General features: G+C 41.6%; 2 protein-coding genes across 2 annotated transcripts; both read right to left on the reverse strand.

Moving 5' to 3' along the window:
• Window positions 1–9559: 9559 nt before the first annotated feature.
• On the reverse strand, window positions 9560–12240 carry LOC18035210 (receptor-like protein 9DC3). The gene is made up of 3 exons (XM_024179712.1): window positions 12170–12240; window positions 11846–11913; window positions 9560–11763 (listed from the first exon to the last, which is right to left on the reverse strand). Exons 1-3 carry the CDS (start codon window positions 12238–12240, stop codon window positions 9560–9562), a joined length of 2343 nt encoding a protein of 780 aa, XP_024035480.1.
• Window positions 12241–14283: 2043 nt separating this feature from the next.
• LOC112096287 (protein NYNRIN-like) lies at window positions 14284–17151 on the reverse strand. Its single transcript, XM_024179713.1, has 2 exons — window positions 14873–17151; window positions 14284–14791 (listed from the first exon to the last, which is right to left on the reverse strand). The coding sequence occupies exons 1-2, from the start codon at window positions 17149–17151 to the stop codon at window positions 14284–14286; spliced, it is 2787 nt and encodes a 928-aa protein (XP_024035481.1).
• Between the last annotated feature and the right edge of the window lie 6295 nt (window positions 17152–23446).

The following is a 23446-nucleotide window of genomic DNA, read 5'->3' on the forward strand; positions in this document are numbered from 1 at the left end:
TTTTCTCCTTCCCACTTGAATTTTCCTTCACGGCAAGTTGACTATTCTGCATACTCGAGCGCATGCCATTGTCTTGATGACTTTTAACTACAACTATAAAATTTTCGTCCACGGCATGTTTAATAGTCTGTGCTTACTCGAGGGCATTTATCGTTGAAGATGATATATATTCTTGCCTAGCGAGGGGAGTTTTAAAATAATCAATTGTTCGTCAAAAGTTGTTCCATCAATAATTGAACATCTCTTTGAACACATGTTGCCGTTAAAATGATATAGTCCACCCGAGAGTCACTGTCGCTCTTCTTTGTAAACTACTCACTCGTTGGTTGAGTGATAACAGCTCCTCAACTTAATTATTCTCAAGGTCAAGAATTCGAGTTTTATTCCCTTACATTTCTTACCTGAGCTACTAATGCACCAATTTGTAATGAGCTTTAGCTGATGGTTTCTGAGATGGGCTCTAATTAATGCACCTAAAATGTAACAAATATCTCACGTTAACAACCCAAAACTCCATAATTTCATGCAAAATCATTCTAGAAGTTAAAATTAGGTGTCAAGTCTAGAGAGAACACTGACACTTCTGTTCGATGTCTCTGTATTTTCTTGAACTATTAGTCATCATAGTAGAAGTGACAATTTTTCACGCGATCAGCGAATCCGACACAAACACCAGAAAAATTAATGAAATTTGGATTTACTAAAATTGACATGATTTTTAATTTAGATCACTTAAAAATATTTCATTTTATATCGTCGGATTCACTATAAATTGTCATAAATCATCATCAACAGACGATCAAGGCCTGCGGACAGAGACTCAAGACTAGAATTAGAAGTCTTCAAGTATCAAGTTTCGGTGATAGCAAGCGCAATTTCAGTCAAGTGGTTTAGGTCTTTGCATGTTCTATGCATATGTCGTGTCAGAAAATTATTTCTTAGTTTTTTAGATAGGGATGACGAAGGAGAGATGTATATATGAACACCGTTCTAAGTCAACTGAAGTTAAATTCGCCATATCATTATAATGGATGTTAATATCGCCAATTTGGAGTCAAAGTCATGCATTAATTGTATTTGCATCGTAAATTACCACCCCTATGAATGACTAGGACGTGAAAAAAGGCTCATGGAACATTGACTCGAGACTAGAGAGAATCTGTCTTTAATAAGGAGTATCAATTTAGGTCTTTGTCTTTATTAAATTTTGGTTCTTTTTTCTCCTTTACCCACTGTTACCACTTCACTTAACTTTTCCTTCACGGCATGTTGAGTACTCTGTATCCTCCAACAATGCCTTGAATAAGATCTTCTACTCCATCAGTGCTTGTGTGTTGCTAACTCTGTTGTCCGATGTCTCTGCATTTTCTTCAACTCTATACCCTCCCGTGTAATTAAGGAGGATTAAAGTAAAAGAAAATGATAGAACCAGTTCTTGTTAACTGAGCTAGAACTCAAATGCAGAGAGCAACAAACTTTGGTAGCTGTAAAAGCTTATTTATTGAATACTGAACTGAGGCTTTTATACAACCATTACAAACAGGATCCAAAGTGCTAAGATTAAGGAAGAACAATTCAAAAACAAATCTTCACCCTACAAACCAGGGTTTATTCAACACGAACTAACAAACTCAGAAACTAAAGAGATAATCTGTTAAGACTTAGTTAGCAAATACCTAACAAATCCTCCCTTAAACTGAACTGCAAAATTTACAGTCAGTTTACCTCTTGAAAGATGCATACTCCAAGTTGTCCTCTCATCTTCAAGAACAAATCCAACTTCAATGGTTTTGTCATAATATCAGCTAATTGGTCTTTAGAGCCACAATGCACCAAATCAACTACACCATCTCTAGTTAATTCTTGAAGAAAATGGAATCGAATATCGATATGCTTACTCCTACCATGTATTACAGGATTCTTCGAAAGCTTAATAGCAGAACTATTATCACAGAAAATAGTGCATTTACTTTGATTGAGACCAAGTTTCCCTAGAACCCTCTGCATCCAAATACTTTGACAGCATATGAAGCAGCAGCTATAAACTCTGCCTCTGTTGTAGAGAGTGTCACAACTGGCTGTTTCTTGGAACTCCACGCCACAGCTCCAAAACTCAGTTTAAAGACATAACCTGAAGTGCTTTTTCGATCCTCAAGATCCCCGGCATAATCACTGTCAGAGAAAGCAACCAAATTTTCCTCACATCCTTTCTTGTATAATATTCCCATCTCTGTTGTTCCTTTCAAGTATCGAAAAATTCTCTTCACAACTTGTTGATGCAACTCAGTCAGTGCCTCCATAAAACGACTTATTAAGCTCACTACATACATAAGATCAGGTCTGGTGGCAGTCAAATACATGAGACTACCCACCATTTTCTTGTAAGTGGTGGAATTAACCTTTGCACCTCCTTCATCTTTCACAAGTCTACAGCCAGGCACAATATGATTTTTCACAGGATTACAATGCTCCATTCCGAACCTTTCAAGTACCTCATTAGCATACTTTCTTTGGCTTATGAAAATTCCAACTAAACCCTGCACCACCTCTAATCGGAGGAAATATTTCATTCTTCCCAGATTAGACATTTCAAACTCTTGCTTCATTGACTTCTTGAACTGCTCAAACATCTTCCCATCATTCCCAGTAAAAATGAGATCATCAACATACAAGTTGACTATAAGGATTCTTCCATCTCCACCATTCTTTTTGAACAAAGTGTGCTCACTTGAACACCTTTCGAACCCTTCTTTGATGAAATAGGACTCAATTTTACTGAACCATGCTCGTGGGGCTTGTTTGAGCCCATACAATGCCTTCTTCAACCGATAGACTTTGTTCTCAGCACCCTTCACTTCATAACCTCGTGGCTACTCGATGAAAACTTCTTCAGTTATCTCACCGTGCAGGAAAGCACTCTTAATATCAAGCTGAAACACCTCCCAATCTCTGCTAGCAGCTTGTGCAAGAATTAATCTAATAGTATCCCAACGAGCAACAGGGGCAAATACCTCAGTATAATCAATGTCGACTTGTATATCCTTTTGCTACGAGCCGAGCCTTGCATTTGTCCACTTCTCCCTTCTCATTCAGTTTAGTTTTGAAAACCCACTTTACACTTATTTTCTTGGCTCCTCTTGGCAATTCTGTCAACTCCCAGGTACCATTTCTTTCGATAGCTTGAATTTCCAAGTCCATGGCATCTCTCCAAGTAGAACTTTTAGTAGCCTCTTACAACGAGTTGCTTCAGTTGTTTTCTCCCAGCTCCACTTTTCTTCTTCTTCAAACATCACATCCCGACTTATGACAATCTTCTTAGATTTAGGATCATACATTCGAAAGGCTTTCGATTCTTCACTCACCCCTAAAAACACACACTTGAAGCTCTTATTGTCAAGTTTCTTCCTCTTGATGTCTGGTATGTGAACATGTCCGATACAACCAAACACTTTGAAATACTCCACAAAAGGCTTGAGTCCACTCCCTGTTTCTTCAGGTGTTTTGTCTTTCACCGCTGAGGTAGGACATCGGTTGAGAATATGCACTACCCAATTTACAGCTTCCGGCCAGAATTCCTTAGGAACTCCTTTGTCAGTCAACATGCACCGCACCATGTTCAACAAGGTTTGGTTCTTTCTCTCTGCAGCCCTGTTTTGTTGTGGGGAGAAGGCTGCAGTGAGTTATCTGGCGATCCCATTTGAAATGCAATATTTGTTAAACTCCGATGAGGTGAACTCCCCACCTCGGTTAGTACGTAAGCAAGAAATATAATTCCATTTCTCTCTTTCTACCATGCTTTTGAAATTCTTAAATATAGCAAATGCCTCTGACTTAGCATGCAAGAAATAAGTCCACATCTTACGACTATAATCATCTATAAAAGTGAGTATATACCTCTTGTGGCTATTTGATTCAGGAGTGATAGGACCACAAATGTCAGAGTGCACAAGTTGCAATGGTTGATAAGCTCTCTATAAACTTTTCTTGGGAAAAGGGTCATGGTGCTGCTTGCCAACAACACAATCAGTGCATAATTTCACAGAAGGTTTGAGAATCGGCAAATCCTTCACCAGCGTTTTGTATGCCAAAGTTCTCAGACCTTTAATGTTCAAGTGTCCAAACCTCCGATGCCACAGATGAGTTGTTGTGTCCTCGGATGCCATTTGAAAACAAGCTTGTCCTGGAGCATGAGTAAGTGCAAAAGCACACAATATAAACATCCTATTTACTGACATGTTTGTTTGCATAATTAACCCTCTCATTGGGTAATAAATCTTGCATACAGCATGTTGATGCGAGATTCTGGTTACGCTCTTCCTACGACCAGGATATCTGCTCGATCAACCTCACCTCGATCAGGATCTCTCCTTGTATGCTTTCTTCTCCAAGTATTCATGCGTCCACAGAAACAAGTCAGAGCACGCTGGTTGTTTTCCCGGCGTAAACCCTCCGACGCTCAAGTCAGATATGAAGGCTCTGGGAACGCTTGCCACAGATCTTATGGCTTTTTGATAGTTTCACTTCTTTAGAATTTCCTTTATCTCTGTTATAATCTCAAAATTGCTAACCCTTTTACCTTTCGTTGGCTACCTTTTTATAGGCCACTTCTGAACTCGGGCCTCCCCTCCATTCGCGCTCGTTATCCTCCCACTTCTCGAAAGTGGATTCCCTATTTCTGTAGTCGTGGGTGGTTGCGTGGCCTTCGTGCCTAGATTCTCGGACTGGAGAGCATGCCTCACTAACTGTCGTTGACCGGGTCTCCTCGAATCAACACTTAGCAGGAATACAGCAGGAATGGCTTTATGCTTCTTACAGGAAATTGGCCTCGCGGATGACGTGCTCGTGGATGAGCAGGATATTCCTGCTCCTGCTCTCCGGGATACCAGGCTCTTACGGGACACACCGGTTCGCAGAACTCTGCCATCAGATATCTGTTCATCATGCCTGGTCTCGTCGACGTATTTCTCCCAAACACAACATATTGAATCACAATGGCCAAATCTTTTTCTTAAAGCTGTCCAATACTAATCAATTACTCTTTAGCTCGGGAATGTAAAATACCTCAATGATCACCTAAGTTTTTCCAAGAACTTGTATCCTGATGTTTCCTTTTCCCATGACAGCTATTTTTGAATTTTGCCGAGTTTTACAATTTTCCTTAATGACTCATCGAGCTCAATAAACCACCTCTTATCTCCACTCATGTGATTGCTGCAGCTGGAGCCCAGAAACCACACCTCCTCTCTTTTGGAATTATGCATCTCAACATAGGACATCAGTAGCATTTCTTCATCTTTATCCAACTCAGCGTAGTTGATATTTTTGTCCCAGCTAGGACATTCATATCTAAAATGTCGTAACTTGTGACAGTGAAAACATTCAACGGTGGCTTTGTCAACAGGTTGTCTTCCTCGACCTCTTCCTCTTCCTTTGAGATTTCCACGACCTCTACCTCTTCCTCCAAGCTTGTCTTCCTCACTTGCGCCAAGCCTCTCACCACTTGTGACCTTCAAAGCTTGCTCATTGCCACCATTTTTCTAAAACTTCTGCTCATGAACAAGCAGTGAGCTCTACAGCTCATCCATAGAGAGATGATCAATATCTTTTGACTCCTCAATGGAACATACAATGTAGTTGAATTTTTCAGTGAGAGTACACAAGATCTTCTCAACGATTTTCACGTCCGGCATATCTTTTCCAATATTCCTCATGTCATTGGCTACCAACATCACCCTTGAAAAATAATCAGTGACAGACTCACCTATCTTCATCTCCAGAATCTCAAATTCTCTGCGAAGAGTGTGAAGTTGAGCACGTTGTACTCTGATGTTTCCTTGATATTTTCTCTTCATTGAATCCCACAACTGCTTGGATGTTCTCTTCTGAATGATGGTCTTTAGAATTGGCTTGTCAATTGCTGAGAAGAGATAATTTTTTGCCTTCAGGTCTTTTAGTTTTAAATCCTCCAAGGTTTTCCTTTGTGTAGCCATCAATGTCTCTCCTTCAGCAGGCTTAGTGTATCCTGTTTCGATGATGTTCCAATATTCTTTCGATCTCAAAAGGTTTTCAATCAACATGCTCCAATTATCGTAATCTCCATCAAACTTGGGAATGTTTGGTTGTGCAAAGTTGCTAGCTTTGGCAACCATCTCTCTTTCACTCTACTCACAATGTTTTACTCACACTTTCTTACAATATGGCCCCTTTGTGAAGCTCTGATACCACTATTAACTGAGCTAGAACTCAAATGCAGAGAGCAAGAAACTTTGGTAGCTGTAAAAGCTTATTTATATAGCCATTACAAACAGGAATGATCCAAAGTGCTAAGATTAAGGAAGAACAATTCAAAAACAAATCTTCACCCTACAAACCAGGGTTTATTCAACACGAACTAACAAACTCAAAAACTAAAGTGATAATCTGTTAAGACTTAGTCAGCAAATACCTAACAATTCTCCCTATTTGTTGCACTAGCTATGAGATTTCAATATTACAGTAATTATTGGCCAAAAACATAATTTATTATGTGAAAACTACTCGATGCAAATATTTGGTAGTTTGTATCTTTTCTAGGTTCATATGCCAAATAATATTATGTGCTGCTTGGAGAGCCATTGATTTGTCCATGTTCATTCGCAATGCGGACGCAGAAGCAAACATCAACTCGTCTATGTTGATGATACTGATATCTGATCTTTAATTACCAAACACTTTTAATTTTTTATTTAATATCTAAAGCTTCCATTTCTTATTAATAGTGATGTAAATTTCAAAAGGCACCATAAACCAATTTTTAATAAATAATACACCAATTTCTTATTTCTTATTTCTTTTCTTTTTTTTAAAAGGAGAAATGTAAGGATCCATTTAAAAAAATCACACCAACATTATAATGATAATTTAAAGGGAAGAAAAAAACCGAGGACACATAATAGTGCACAGTCTTAAAAGAAAAGCCTAATTGCATTTAGTTTCTATGTATCCCCTTCTTCCTTGTTGCCATTTGCTGCATTCCCAACTTGTCCAGAAACCATCCGACAATTACGGTGCTAAAGTTGAACCCGAGAACCAATCCTGTAACAAGTCCACCTGCACAGCCTATCAGAATGATTTTCCCATCAAATGCGCCTGAAAACTATGACACTGAAACTAAAATTTATCAAATTGACTCATAAATTACAACCATGCAACTCTGGAACCTGAAAATCAATATTCAGCAAAACTTTAATAATTCTTGCTCTAGAATCAATATAATCTATAGCCAAGATAAACCTCCATTATTTCTCTTTCACCAAATAAGTAGAAAACCATTTATCAATAAATAAGTAAATAGTTTACCCAGAAAATACTTTTTTCTTTTTACCCAAGGTGTGACTGCTTTAGCCTTTGGTAATCTATCTAGAAAACTTATAAAGTAGTTTGGGTCACGAATAATGACTCTGTTTGGGTCATGAATAATGTCTCTGAATTCACTTGGCTCGATAACTTCAGGAGATTAAAATAGACCAAATTAATTACTTTTCACCTTTTACAATTTTACTTACATTGAGAATCCTCATTTGGCAAAACTAAGAGGCAAATTCCAGATTGGGAATTGTCTGAGACATTTCTGAAATACAATAGATGAAGCAAAAGTGAGGGGACCATACTGGATACTACCCTTCGGATCATTGAATTAATAAATTTGTCTGATTTACCCTTTTTTCTTTTAATCATCTTCCTGAAGTGTCATTTCAGGAGATATTAGGAAAATCTGAGATGCAAGCAATGAATTCCGAGAAAGATGAATTTTAGCAGAGAATCTCAATCAACTACCGTTGGCATGCGCACGTGGGAGAGAGTTTTGGATGAAAGAACCTGGTCTCATGCTCCTCACTCCGTTGTAATTCATGAGAATTATTGTGCTAAAAGACTTAGGTCATTTATCTAAAAGGAGAAATAAAAACAAATAATTAAACTGCTGAAGAATTCGTGTTTTTTATAAAACAAAGTTGTTTACATTATTTATTTATCATTAATCTTTTAGTTTAGGAGTGTCGTTTTACATGTGTCTTTATTATATTGGTTCATGCTCCCAACATTGTCCCCAATTATATGCATCTATCATTTCTGAAAAAACAACGAAGAGGTGCATACTTCTTGGAGTACATCATTTGCTACTAAAACAATTCACGAGTGATTTATATTTTTGTGGGTGTAATAAGGAAACAAATGTGCCAATTGGCGTCCACAATGGTTATACTTCTTCGAACGATGTATAGATCTGCACTAAACAATGGTTAAACTAGTCATAGACACATTTAGAGACCTCATGCAAGTAAATTATTGACCTACACAATGCAATCAAGTTAATGCAATCCTACAATTATTCGTATTCCCCTCTTCCATATAAATCTACTGACTAAAGTGATACGTTACTCACGTGAAATAACCGGTTGCTGCTTGATGCTTACAACTATGTTTAGATTCATACAAGTATAGCAAAATCAAATGCTGACAAACGAAATGCAGCAAGAAGACTACTTCTCGTACATTTCCCAAATAGATCCTGTTGGCTATTTCACTCGGTTTTCAAAGCAAAACAAATAAATAAATAAATAAATAAAAACCGAAACGGAGCTAAAACAGAGGAGTGCAAAGAAGAAAATAGCTTGTGCAATCCTTTAGCAAAAAACCCAAAAAAAAAAAAAAGTGGCTACTGTTTTTCAGTATCCTCTGTTTTTGAGTACTTTGATTTTTCAAAAACATTATAAGGAGATCATCTTGTTCCTCGTTATTAATTATATTATTAATTTTTTGGGTCACTAGTTTAACACTCGGTACGATATGAGGTGATAAAAATTTTCCAGAAATCCAAGCGGTGAAAGTAAATTCTGAGATAGGATGAAGGTTTTATTCTCTATAAAACAATTTCAGGAATCCAAGTGTTAAAATTCAATTCTAAGATAGGATGAAAGTTTAATTCTTACATGAAGAAAAAAAAAAAAAAAAAAGTTGTAAACGTTATGCTAGAAGTCTTCAAAGAAAGTTACAGTTTCTATACGTCTCCTGGTTCTGCTCAACTCCACCCCCCCCCCCCCCCCCCCCCCCCCCCCCCCCCGCGGGATCCCAAATTTCTATATGAACCATTAGCCTACTGTTTTGTCAAAACTGATGCATTTCAAGCAAAATCACCCCTTATACTGAAGTTGACTTAATGTGATACAAGCAATTTTTTATTTTTTATAAAAAGAAAAACATAAATTTCCATTAAAATAACCACAACAGTATTACAATAACAGACTTAAAAACGGTATAACAATGACAGATTTTAAAGCAATCAAAACATATTACAACGATAATTTAAAGAAAAGAGAAACGCGTACACATGCTAGTGCTTACTCTTCAAAGGAAAAAGCCTGATTACATTCAGTTTCTAAGTCTCCTCTTTCTCCTCATTGTTTTTTGCTGCATTCCGAATTTCTCTAAAATCCATCCGACTATTCCTGTGCTGAAGTTGAACCCGAGAACCAATCCTGCAACAAGTCCACCCGCATAGCGTATCAGAATGATTTTCCAGTCAGGCGCCTGAAAACAGAGACTCTTCTGAGCCGTCAATATGATGATCCTGATTTGTTGGAGGTTCAGAATTCTCACATTCTTTGGACAAAGGCCTTCCACACAATCCCGGGTTTCCATCGAATGAACTATTGTCAAATTCAGGAAATTGGTTTCCTTGTGGTATGGGTCCAGTGAGATTGTTGTGTGAGACATTAAAGAATTCAAGGAATGTGAGATCAACTAGTTGTTGAGGAATCTGTCCTGAAAACCTGTTGTTTGAGAGATCCAACGACTCCATATTTGTTAGATTGCCCAAACATGATGGAAGATGGCCTTGGAGACTGTTGTTGGCGACGCTGAGAACTTGAAGTCCTTTTAAATTGGCAATTGATGTTGGAATCTCCCCATCGAATCTGTTGCTCGAGAGAACAATGCCCGTGAGGAAATTTGGAACCTTGTCATATGACATCATTTGGCCTTTGTTGCTTATTTGCAATGAGTAATCATAAATGCCATATTCCTCGCTGACATACGATGCTCGTAAAATCACGCCTTGCATGTATTTTAGCTCACTTGTATTAACAACTTGCATAGCATTCCAACACTGGAAGTACTTGGATGGAAGCTTTCCAATAAATCTATTGCTAGAGATGTCAATAATGCGGAGTTTAGGAAATCCACAATCAGTTCCAGGTTCCCTTATAATGCCATGAAATTTGTTGGATTGTAGGATGAGAATATTCAAGTTTGGAAGAGCTCCTAACCAAGAGGGAAATGTGTCACTAATCTGGTTGTTCCCAAGATCAAGAAATTCTAAGTTTGAGCAATTGACCAGAGATCTCGGAATTCTTCCTTGTAATAGATTATCGCTTAAGTCAATCATCCTCAACCACTCTACCCCTAAGAAGGTTTGAGGAATGGTTCCAAAAAATTTGTTGTGCTGTAAATTTAATATTGAGAGGTGATTACTGATATTTCCTAAACAATGAGGAAGCAAGCCACTTAAGTTATTGCGAGACAAATCAAGGCCTTCAAGAAAATTCAAATTGCAAATCCATGGTGCAATTCCCCCTATCAGGCTATTGTTTGAAATTAGATAATTCCTGGTTCGTGGGGGTGGAATTGGGAGTGGGCCTTGCAAAAAATTAGAACTAAAATCTAAAGAAAATGGTCTGTTACCCCATGGACAAACAACGGGATATTGATCAAGTCCTGTTAACAAGTTATGGGAAAGGTTCAGGGAAGAGAAATTCTGCTCTAACAACCATTTAGGTATCTTTCCATGAATTCTATTAGAGGAAAGGTCAAGCACGGCCACATTCTTTTGGTTTTTCAAGAAATTTGGAAATTCCGTAAGATTGCATGAACGCAGCCCTACTGTACCAAATTTTTGTGAAGTGGTACTAGAGGTGGCTTTGGTGTGCACTGACAACCTATTTGATGAGAGATATAATACTTCTAAATTTTTTAGGCTAATAAGAAAAACATCCAGCTCCATTCCTCCACTAAAATGATTCCGAGAAAGGTCAAGGCAGCTAAGTTGGGTAAGATTCCTAAGTGAAGAAGGAATTGGACCTGAGAAATTGCAAGAAGAGATATCCAAAGTTTCCAATGACCTAAGATTGCCTATAGTAGAAGGCAAGTTACCCGAAAAATTGTTAGATGCAAGCCCCAACCATTGTAGTTGGGTTAGATTACCTACTGATGGTGGAAGTTTTCCCAAAAAACTACATGACTCCAGGCTTAATCTCTTCAAAGAAGTTAAATTTCCAGTGGAGACAGAAAAATCACCCGATAATTGATTCCCTGAAAGGTCAAGTTCTTCCAAAGAAGGAAGATTTCCAAAGAAATCTGGCAACTCACCAGAAATTTTATTCCCTGAAAGATCAAGTATTTCCAAAGAAGGAAGATTTCCGATGAAAGCTGGCAAATCACTAGAAAAATTAGTCTTTGAAAGAACTAGTGCTTTCAAAGAACTAAGATTTCCAATGACAGCAGGCATGTCACCCGAAAATACATTCAGTGAAAGGTCTAGTTTTTCCAAAGAACTAAGATTTCCAATGGAAGAAGGCAGCCTACCTGATAATTCATTTGTTGAAAGGTCTAGTTCTTTTAAAGAACCAAGATTTCCAATGGAAGCAGGTATCTCACCCGATAATTGATTCGATGAAAGGTCTAAATAGATGAGCTTTGATAGATTACCAAGTGAAGACGGTATTCCTCCTGTTTTTTTTTTAAGAAAAAAAGCGAACATCAGTGTTGATGCTGAAATCTGCTCGCCTCTTGACTGACCAGATTCTTTCACCAACGTTTGTGTTATCTACTGTTGCTCGTTCACTGGGATTGGAATCGTCCTCCTTTCTCTCAATAGACCTGCACTCACTAAAAATGGATTAGAGATGCCGGTGGTTTTGCCGGCGTAAACCCTCCAATGCCTAAGTTAGCACAAGGTGTTTACGGGAAAACAGTGTAATTTGGATTCCAGGAGTTTATTAAAAAATTGTAAGGAAATGGCCTGGTTGCAATTTGGCAGCGTTTTCCCTCTCTCTTTTTTTCTATCCCCATCTTCATCGATTTCTTCCTCTTTTATAGCCGATGTCCCCATGTTCCCATTTGCCCTTCACCCCACCTTTTTCGGGTAGTGGTAGCCCCTCCCGGAACTCTAACCGCTGCATTATGGGCAAATGTGGGATCTTGCATCTCCCGCAACGGTTCTGGGAACAGCGCAACTACCGCGATTCTGTGGGATCGTGTTCCTGTTTTTTTGGGGGACGGGTACCGGCTCGGTATATACCTCTGGTTGGTAATCGCCTATGATTGGTTCATGCTTGTCCCCGTGTTCTGCTCGTACTATTTGGCCGAGGTGATCCATGCCGGGGTGGAGATTAGTAGCATGACCGACTTGGTGCTTTTATTTACTTAACACCAGTCCCCCAGTTTCTGGTCTTGCGAGTGAAATGAGTTAAGAGTGGAAATTGATATTTGAGTCTTACCAACCCGGGGGCTTCCCACCTGGTCCTCTTGTTAACTGGGACGGACCTGAGGTACCATTTTTCTTCTGGGGAGACTCCGACTTGAGCATGGGCCTCTCCGAGTTAGCTGCTTTTGTTCAAAGAGTCTCCTTCAGGCTGGCCACAATGGTCTCGTGTTACAAGACCGTGTCCGCGCGTCATGAGAGGAAGCTTCAAGCTGATAACCAGGAGTTGAAAAAGAAAGCTGAATCTACTGATCGGTCCAAGGAGAAGCTGGCCGAGCTGAACAAGCAGCTTACGGAGCTTGAGGAGAAAGTTACGATTGCTGAGTCTACTTCCTCCAAGCTTGAAGGTGAGTTGGGTGATCTGAAATCCGATCTTCAGGCTACTCAAAGTGAAAGAGATACTCTGAGGACCGCCCTTGAGGGAGAGATCAAATCCCTGAGTGACCAGCTGGCTGAAGAGAAAGGTAAATCCGCTGATGTGGATGATCGGTTGGATGCTGAGTATAACTCCGGGGTTGCTTTCAGCTATAAGTGCATCATGTCTGTACTCAAGGAAGAATACCCCGAGCTCGACATGTGCAAGCTGGAATCTGGGGTGGAGAGGTATATGACTGGGGCCGGCCAGGGAGATAAGGAGCAGGATGAGCAGGAGCAGGTGGAGGTTCCTTTGAATGGGGAGCAGGAGGGTGAAGCTGGGCAGCGTGCTTTTGAAGTGGGTCAGGGGTCCATGCCTCCTCCTCCCGATGTTGCTGATCTTCCGCCTCCCGAGATAGCTGACCCTTCACCTGCTGAGGCCGTTGATTCTACTAATCCTTAGGTCTATTTTTGTGAAGACTGTAGTTTTTCATTTGCCCTGTAAACATTTGAATTTTTTTTTTAAATGTTCTCTATTGGCTTTCTTATCTGGTTTCGCCTGTTGGTTCTTTAGTGCATCGAACAGGAATAGGCATCCGTTTGCCTTGGTAAAAATTTTCGCAAAATCGCCTGCTGGTCTTTGGTGACTGAGCAGGAGCAGACACATATTTGCCTTAGTAAAAGTCTCATAAATTTAGCTGCTGTCCCTTCGTTGTCCGAGCAGAAGTAGGCACTTTCTTGCCTTAGTAAAATTTTCATAAATTAGCTGTTGGTCTTTCGTTGACCGAACAGAAGCAGACATTTTCTTGCCTTCGTAGAATTTTCGTAGATTAGCTACTGGTCTTTCGTTTGACCGAGCAGAAGCATGCACTTTCTTGCCTTCGTAGAATTTTCGTAGATTAGCTGCTGGTCTTTTGGTGACCGAGCAGAAGCAGGCACTTTCTTGCCTTACTAGATTAGCTGCTGGTCTTTCGTTTAACCGAGCAGAAGCAGGCACTTTCTTGCCTTAGTAGATTAGCTGCTGGTCTTTCGTTTGACCGAGCAGAAGCAGACACTTTCTTGCCTTACTAGATTAGCTGCTGGTCTTTCGTTTGACCGAGCAAAAGCAGGCACTTTCTTGCCTTTGTAGAATTTTCGTAGATTAGCTGCTGGTCTTTTGGTGACCGAGCAGAAGCATGCACTTACTCGCTTTAGTAGATTAGCTGCTGGTCTTTCGTTTGACCGAGCAGAAGCAGGCACTTTCTTGCCTTAGTAGAATTTAATGTGTTTGCTAACAGACGAGTTCCATACTGAATTCATCTTTATTGAATTTCGAATGCGTTACAGAAACATGGAATATATGTGTGTGTCACAAATCACCGTGTTCGTAACAGAAATAACTTATCCAAATGAAAACTAATAGAGCACTTTGCTTACTGGAAGTACTTTTTCAAGTGCTCGGCGTTCCACGACCTCTTCACCTCTCGTCCGTCTGGATACGCCAGCTTGTAGGCTCCTGGTCCAGTTGCTCGTATCACCCTGTATGGGCCTTCCCATTTTGGTCTAAGAGCTCCATGGTTGGGATTCCTGGTGTTTTGGTTCACCTTCCTGAGCACCCAATCTTCTGTTTGGAACTGCCTCACGCGTACGTTCTTGTTGTAATAACGCATAACCCTTTGCTGACACTGGGTCACTTTCTGCGAGGCCCCTTCCCTTTTCTCCTCAAGTAGGTCCAGGCTTAAGCAGATCTGCTCGTCATTTTGCTTCTCAGTGAAATATTCCGTTCGATGTGTCCCCACTCCAATTTCTGCTGGGACTACCGCCTCATGACCGAAAGCTAAAGCGAACGGGGTTTCCCCCGTGGCGGTTTTGTGAGTTGTTCGGTATGCCCATAACACTCTTGGTAGCTCGTCAACCCAGGCTCCCTTCTTCTCTCCCAACCTAGTTTTCAAGAGCTTCTTTATCACTTTGTTGACCGCTTCCACCTATCCGTTTGCCCGGGGGTGAGCGAGGGTGCAGAACTTCAGATCCACCCCCAAATTTTGGCAAAATTCCCTGAAGTTGCCGTTGTCAAATTGCTTCCCGTTGTTTGTAATGATGGTATAGGGAATCCCGTATCTGTAGATGATGTTCTTCCAAATGAAATCAGTTGTCTTTCTCTCCGTGATTTGGCTGAGGGCCCCCACTTCCACCCACTTGGTGAAGTAGTCTATTGCCACAATTGCATGTGTCGCCGCTCTCCGGCCCTTAGGTAACGGACCAATCAAGTCGATTCCCCACTGAGTGAAAGGCCACAGGGATGTCATAGTGGTCAGCTTTTCTGGGGGTTGTGCAGGAACCTCAGAGAAGCTTTGGTAGGTTTTACAGTTCTTTGTCATCCTTTTCGCATCCTGGTGCATGGTTGGCCAGAAGTATCCTTGCCGAAGTGCCTTGAAGGCTAAAGTTCTTGCCCCCGAATGATTGCCGCATATTCCTTCATGAATCTCCCTCAGTACATAATCTGCCTCCTCCTCATCCACACATCTCAAAAGGGGCAAGGTGAACCCTCGGCGATACAACACTTCATCTAGTAGCGTGTACCTCGCTGCTCGGCATTTTAACTTTCTTGCTTGCCTTTTGTCCTCTGGTAAAACTCCGTCGCGGATATATGCGCGAATCGGGTCCATCCAGGATTCTCCAGTGCTTACTCTCATCACCTCCACTTCCTCTCCTATACTCGGCGAGGTCCTTACCTCTAGTGGGACCGACTTAGGTAATTTCGGATCTGCAATTGCGGCCATCCTAGCCAACATATCTGCTCGGTAATTCTCATTCTGGGATATCTGCTTTACCTCCACTTCTTGGAAAAGCCCGACCATCTGCCTTGCCTTTTTCAAATAAAGACCCATCTTCTCTCCCCTTGCTTGGAACTGATCGTTGAGCTGATTACATACCAATTGGGAATCTGCTCGAATTTCTATCCTCTCTGCTCTTAAAGCGTGTGCAAGTCCGAGCCCGGTGATAAAGGCTTCATATTCAGCTTGGTTGTTTGTGAGCTGAAATTCGAACTTCACTGCATATGTTATTTCGGTCCCTTCTGGGCTCCGTATTACAACTCCTGCTCCGGATCCTTGCTCACTACATGATCCATCAACCATTATCAACCACACCCCCTCTGTTTTCTCCTGCTCTATTGGTTGCTCCTCCCGAACTTCTTCCCCTGGCTCCGCTCGGTCAACCATAAATTCTGCCAGTGCTTGGGCTTTGATTGCTCCTCGGGGTTTATAGGAGAGGTCAAATTCACTTAGCTCCACAGACCATTTTACTAACCGACCAGATGCATCTGGTTTTTGAAGTGTTTGCCAAAGAGGCTGGTCAGTTATCACAACAATCTGGTGGGCCTGAAAATACGGTCTGAGTTTTCGGGCTGCAGTTATTAGAGTCAGCGCCCACCTCTCCATCAATGGATATCTGGTTTCTGCGTCTACCAGGGCCTTGCTCGTGTAGTATACCGGGTGTTGCTTTCCTTCCTCTTCTCTGACCAAAACCGAGCTGGTAGCCCATTCAGAGATTGCCAGGTACAGAAACAGCTGGTCACCCTCTCTCGGAGTTGACAGTAACGGTGCACGGGCCAGATATTCCTTCAGCTGCCCAAATGCTTCCTCGCACTCTGATGTCCACTCCATCTTTCTCAATTTCTTTATGATTTGGAAGAAAGGGTGGCATTTATCTGTGGCCCGCGAGATGAATCGGTTCAATGCTGCCAATTTCCCTGTAAGGCTCTGCACCTCCTTAACTGTCCGCGGAGATCTCATTTCTGTAACCGATCGTATTTTTTCGGGGTTGGCCTCAATCCCTCGGTGGCTTACCAGGAATCCGAGGAATTTGCCCGAGCTGACCCCAAATGCACATTTCTCCGAGTTTAGTTTCATCTCATACTTCCTCAGTAATTCAAAGGTCTCTTCTAGATGCTTCACATGATCCCTCGGCTCTTTGGACTTTGTAATCATATCATCCACGTATACCTCCATAGTGTGTCCAATCAACGGCTTGAAGATCTTGTTTACCAACCTTTGATAGGTGGCTCCTGCATTTTTTAGGCCGAAAGGCATTACCCTGTAGCAAAACAAACCCATGTTAGTTATAAAGGCAGTGCTTTCCTCATCCTGCTCGTCCATGGGTATTTGGTTGTATCCAGAAAAGGCATCCATGAAACTGAGCAGACCGTGACCTGCTGTTGAGTCCACCAGCTGATCTATTTTGGGTAGGGGAAAACTGTCCTTTGGGCATGCCTTATTGAGGTCCGTGAAGTCCACACACATTCTCCACTTCCCGTTGGCCTTTTTTACCAGGACTACATTTGAAATCCATTCTGGGTACCTGGCTTCCCTTATAAATCATACTTTCAACAGCTTCTCCACCTTGGTGTTTATGGCCTCGTACCTTTCCTGGTTAAAGAATCTCCTCTTCTGTCTCATTGGCCTTGCCCCATTCTTTATGGCCAACATGTGGCAAGCTACCCCGCGGTCAATTCTTGGCATATCCTCATGAGACCAGGTAAATATATCTGCATGGGACCGTAGACACTTCACTAGCTCGTCTTTTATTGCTTCGCCCAATTCTGATCCGACCTTAACCACTCTGCTAGGGTCATTCCTACTTACAACAACCTCCTCCAGCTTCTCAACAGGTTCCTGGCGACCATTTTTTGAATCCCCTCGGCTATCTAGAGAGGTCACCTGCAGCGTTTCCTTGGCCGCTGTAGCATAACAGCTCCTCGCCATTCTTTGGTCGCCTTTTACTACACCCACAACTCCATTTATTCTGTACTTCAGCGCCAGATAATGCGTGGACATTACACATTGGCTTATCCTCATGAACGGTCTCCCCAATATCATCTGGTAAGGACTTCTTTCCTCTACCACGACAAAGTCCAGCATCATCGTTCTTTCAAATGGCTTTGTCCCCACAGTAATCGGGAGTTCAATGACCCCCATGGGAGTTAGTCGTCCCCCTCCAAATCCCTTCAAGGATGTATTCGTCCGCTCCAGCTTTAAGTCTGAAATCCCCATATCATCTAGGGCCGACTTAAACAGAATATCGACTGAACTGCCCGTGTCCACCAGTATTCGCTGCAATTCTGTACCGGCCACCTTTGCCTTAATCACCAAGGCATCCTCATGAGGATACAGAATACCCTCTTCGTTATCCTCCGTCCACATAATGGGAACTTGCCGCACTTTTGCTCTTTTGGCTGCCGGCAAATTTAGAAGCACCTCTTTACCAGTCATGGCGTATCTCCCATAGTTCTTCCGTGCTCTGTTTGAATCCCCGGCCAATGTTGGCCCTCCTGCTATCACACGGATGGCCGGCTGTTCTCGTTCCAGACCCCTCTCAACTCCTTCATCCCGTGTGTACTCTAACTCAATGACAGGGGACACTCCGTCTACATACTCATCCAAGTATCGGTTCCTTACTAAATCTTCCACCTGAATCTTCAGGTCACGACATTGGCTGATAGTGTGACCGTGAGTGTCGTGGAATTTGCAGAATCTGCCCTTATCCCGTCGATGAGTCGGTTTTGTTATTGGGGCTGGAGGGTATAGCAGGCCTCGTCTCTCGATCCTCTCATATAATTCCTCCATAGAGATCTTTAATGGAGTGTACTGTCTATAGGCCGAGCTCTGGTCTACCAGCTGAACTGCTCAGCTATCATGAATGTCACCTTGGGCTGTCCCAGTTGCTAACTGATTTGGTCAACTAGCCCTGGAATTGGTTGCATGTAATGCTCTGGGAGTGTTGTGGTAGGGGTGGGCAGCCATCTGCCGGAATTCTCGCTGCCGCTCTGGGATTGGGGGGCGCTGAGGTTGAGCCCGGCTGTGTTGGAACTGTTGTGCTCTCGGAGCTATGGGGTAAGGGCGGGACCGAGCTGATATTCCGCCCATCCCTGAAGATTCTCCAGTTCGCTTTCCCAACCCGCTCCCTTTCAGGGCTCTCCGCTCCTTTCGCCTCAGCTCTTCCAGCTGTTCACTTTTAATTCTTGCTGATTTCTCCTCTTCGATTTCTATATCTCGTCTCGCCTGCTCATACCCCGACGAGTAATTCTGTACGAGGGGGCTCCTTAAGTTATACCACAATCGACCGATTCTTACACCTTCTTTTAATCCCCTCAACGCCTGCGGGTGATTAAAAGCTCCCAAATCCAGCACGGCTCGGTTGTATCGTTTTACAAAATCCCGAAGGGATTCATGCTCCTCCTGCTTCATCCCCATCAATTCCATCATGTCGTCCTCTGGGGCCACTGCCCCTCGGAACTGCTCGGCCAACTCCTGGCACATCTGCTCATACCCCTTTATACTTCCTCGAGGCAGCTTGCGGTACCATTCTCGGGCTCGTCCCTCTAGTGTCAACGGGAACATCCTACACCTCTGAGCTGGTGTCAGCCCCTGCACACCCGTCATGTCGTTGAAACGCTCAATGTGCACCAACGGGTCACTTCGCCCGGAGTATTTGAGGTCGGGGAAGCGGAAATCTCTTGGGATTATGGTACTCATGATCTCAGTTGATAACGGAGATTCTTCATCTAGCATTATCCTCCAGCTCGGGGGCTTTCTCTTGCCCTGCATCTCCTCTATCACCTGCGCCAATCTGCGCACCTCCCCCTTCAATTCTATAGCACGATCAGGACCACGTGCAACTATCTGGTCTCGCTCCTGCTCGACATTCTGCAACCGCTGTCTGAGCTCTCCTTCATCAACACTGGCCCCTCGGCCATTAATTCCCAGTATTCGTCCAGGGCGAGGTTGGTCTCTCCCTTTATCAACGTGTTCCCCTGGGACCCGACCAGTACTTCTATGGGGATGCGCCCTATTAGGTTGATCTGGGGGCGGAGGGATTTCCTCGACTCTACGCCCCCGGATGCTGGGTTCTGCTCCAACTTCGTCTCTTCCCACGGGGGTTTCACAATCCCTTCTCCGCTCATCCCTCAGCTCAAACAATATGGCTGTGAGAGTCTCCATTTGTTTCTCCATCCGCTCCAATCGATCTTGCATCACCCTCTCTCGAGCTTCATTTGCAATTTTCCGAAGGGTGATTGTCTCCCCCGATTCGTTATCCTCCCTCAAAGCGTCCTTCCTTGACAAATCCATGTCTAATCGTTCGATGTTTCTCCGGTAACTACTAATTCGGTGGTAGCTTTTTATCCAGCTCCCCACAGACGGCGCCAAAATGTTGATGCTGAAATCTGCTAGCCTCTTGACCGACCAGATTCTTTCACCAACGTTTGTGTTATCTACTGTTGCTCGTTCACTAGGATTGGAATCGTCCTCCTTTCTCTCAATAGACCTGCACTCACTAAAAATGGATCAGAGACGCCGGTGGTTTTGCCGGCGTAAACCCTCCGATGCCTAAGTTAGCACAAGGTGTTTACGGAAAAACAGTGTAATTTGGATTCCAGGAGTTTATTAAAAATTTGTAAGGAAATGGCCTGATTGCAATTTGGCAGCGTTTTCCCTCTCTCTTTTTTTCTATCCCCATCTTCATCGATTTCTTCCTCTTTTATAGCCGCTGTCCCCACGTTTCCATTTGCCCTTCACCCCACCTTTTTCGGGTAGTGGCAGTCCCTCCCGGAACTCTAACCGCTGCATTATGGGCAAATGTGGGATCTCGCATCTCCCGCAACGGTTCTGGGAACAGCGCAACTACCGCGATTCTGTGGAATCGTGTTCCCGCTTTTTTGGGGGACGGGTACCGGCTCGGTATATACCTCTGGTTGGTAATCGCCTATGATCGGTTCATGCTTGTCCCCGTGTTCTGCTCGTACTATTTGGCCGAGGTGATCCATGCCGGGGTAGAGATTAGTAGCATGGCCGACCTGGTGCTTTTATTTACTTAACAATCAGCATCCAGTGAAATACCAATAGACACGACATATTAATTTAAGTAGACAATTTTAATAATAATAATGAAACTAACCTTGCACTAGGCAGTTTTGCAAAGACAGAAATCTCAAAGAAGATAGATTACCCAAGTTATGAGGTATCGGAGTATTAAATATCAACACTCGACCAAGGTTAAGTGTTTCAAGATTGGTCAACTTCTGGACTAGATTTGTGAGGCTGGTTTTACCGAGTTCAAGAAAACCTCCAGAATATCCATTTCCTGATAAATCAAGGGATACTAAGTTGGAGAGCTCTAAAATTTCTGATGGTATTTGACCAGTAAAGAAAGAATCTGAGAGGTTTAGATAAGATAATCTCGAAAGGTTGGCGATTTCTGGAGGGATTTCAGGGTAACGGAAGTCATTACCAGCTAGATTACCACTCAAGATGGATAAGATTGAAAAGGCTGCTGCTAGAGTTGATGGAACCTTGGAGGCAGCTGTTGGAGAGGTCTAGCTTGATGACATGACCATTGTTCTCACTGCACTCAACGCCGTCCCAAGAGCAGCAGTCAACGTTACCTTCTCCTTGCTTCCAGGATGCCACTTTAGGACGACATTCATAGCTCCAAGGATAATTATGGTGACTCTCCTCAATGGGGACATTAATGATTAGGCCTTCTTTGAATTGCAATAATGCAGAGCGCTCATCGTCGTGACAGATTGGCAGCACAGAAGAAGCAGTACTGAAGTTTGCAGTTGCAAAATTAAAGATGATGAGGGAAAAAACAAACAGCACAAATATTGAGAAAAAACTTAGGGATAAACCCATTGTTTCCTCGCAGTAAAATCTATTAAACTTTATCAATGTGAAGAGACATCAGCATCGTGGTCAGCTTTTATAGGCAATTCGCAATTAATTTCTATTGGAAGCTGACAAGTGATAGATTACTGGATGTTCATATTCATATATCTTCTCTGCTTTGTTTCTACGTCATCGAAATTTGAGATTAATTAATATATGTATAAATAGTTCTGTTTATTCGTTTAAATTCTATTGTAAATGAATTTCACCCTTTTACTCTGCCTACCCAGTTATTGCGATTTCGACTATTTTATGATGTTAATTAATGATCAACATCGTAAGCAATTATTAAATAATAAATAAATGAAATAATTATTAGTGCGTTTACTTTTAGAGTTTAGGTAGTTTTTAATAAATTAAAGAGAAACCTATGATTCTTGAACATTAAGCCAAAAGCAAAGGGACTCTCTTTAAACAACTTTAGACTTGTTCCCAGGTTAAGTCTAACTCAAATATTGACCGGAGGCTAGTGATTAGTGAGAAATTAAGTGAAGTTTCAATTAATTGGCAATTTTCTCCTAATAGCTAAGCTCAATTTTAAGTGAAGTCTTCGAGCGCACAGTGCATGCTTTATTAGAAGACTGGGGAAATAGACGTCAATTTTAAGTGAAGTCTTCGAGCGCACAATGCATGCTTTACATGCAATTTTCTTCGAACGCATTAGAAAATTATTAGAAGACTGGGGAAATAGACGTCAATAAACAAACATGCATTAGCTAACAAAAATTAAGTTGTGAAGCGGCAAAGTACCACTAAAATATTTTTTTTAATTTAATGTATTATTGATAATTTATTAAGAAAATTATTTAAGAGGATCTATCAAACTTGCCTATGGTGGGTCAATTTCGAAATCGCTAATTTTGGAGTCGGATTTATGCATTAATTGTATTTGTATCATAAATTACCACCCCTGTGCATGACTATAACGTGACGAAGGCCCATGGAATATTGACTCAAGACCAGGGAGAGTCGGTCTATAATAAGTGTTAATTGTATTTGTATCATAACTTGTCTATGGTGGGTTTGTTTCCTTTCATTTTCAATAATTTGTCATCGAATGGGTCAATTTGCCTTATTTTTCTCCGTAATTTCCCCATTGCTGCCGGTTCAATACAACTTCTCTTCACCGCATGTTTAAATATTCTGCATACTTGACGGCAATTGTCATCGATGCTGACGTATTGTTGTCAGGTAAATGTTCCTTTATTTTATTGTTAAAAAGACCTTATCAGAAGACTAGAATCAAGTGAGGATGTTTTGTCTCGATGGCTTGCAAACCATAATCGGTAATTTGTAGTTATGAAGAGGAAAAAAAAAGAATTAATACGGCAAGCTAATGGAATTAAGAGTAACTAAGAGGACCGAATTTTTGAGTTTTTATCTCATTGATAATGGGGTTGTTGTGCGTATGATTGGATTCAAAAAATTAATGTAGTGGGGACAATATTATAAAAAAAAACTTAATAAAATAAATATTCAAAATTTAATATCTATTGATACTAGTCATGAAAAACATTCTTACACTTGTTCTCCACGTGTTTTCATATTTTTGAAATGTTCAATAATTTCTCGCTATCACTACTATTAATTACATCTTTTTTTCTATATACTATAAACAGGCAATCATTCGTCTAACGATCTCCAATGCAATGCCGCAGTCAATTCTTCATGATGTGCATTGCCCAAATGCTCTTTTACAGTGATACTGGCAACAGGTAGAACCAAAACTAATGTCCACAATAAATATGCTAATGGAATACACTTTGTACTTTTTAGTTTAAACCAATTTTCAACAACTATCAATTGGCCCCACTGAAAAGATAATTTATAAAATTGATTCATTATTAAATTTTCTTAACAAAATTGCTCCGAT

This window comes from Citrus clementina, unplaced genomic scaffold (genome assembly GCF_000493195.1).
Source record: "Citrus clementina cultivar Clemenules unplaced genomic scaffold, Citrus_clementina_v1.0 scaffold_8, whole genome shotgun sequence".
In the NCBI taxonomy this organism is placed as follows: domain Eukaryota; kingdom Viridiplantae; phylum Streptophyta; class Magnoliopsida; order Sapindales; family Rutaceae; genus Citrus; species Citrus x clementina.

Coding starts and splice junctions, on each gene's coding strand:
- LOC18035210 (XM_024179712.1), bottom strand. CDS start 12,240: ATGCAAGATCCCACATTTGCCCATAATGCAGCGGTTAGAGTTCCGGGA. Junction 11,914..12,169: donor GCTACCACTACCCGAAAAAG/GTGGGGTGAAGG, acceptor TAGTGAGTGCAG/GTCTATTGAGAGAAAGGAGG. Junction 11,764..11,845: donor AGTAGATAACACAAACGTTG/GTGAAAGAATCT, acceptor AAAAAAAAACAG/GAGGAATACCGTCTTCACTT.
- LOC112096287 (XM_024179713.1), bottom strand. CDS start 17,151: ATGTGTGTGGACTTCACGGACCTCAATAAGGCATGCCCAAAGGACAGT. Junction 14,792..14,872: donor AATTTGGGGGTGGATCTGAA/GTTCTGCACCCT, acceptor CTTGAAAACTAG/GTTGGGAGAGAAGAAGGGAG.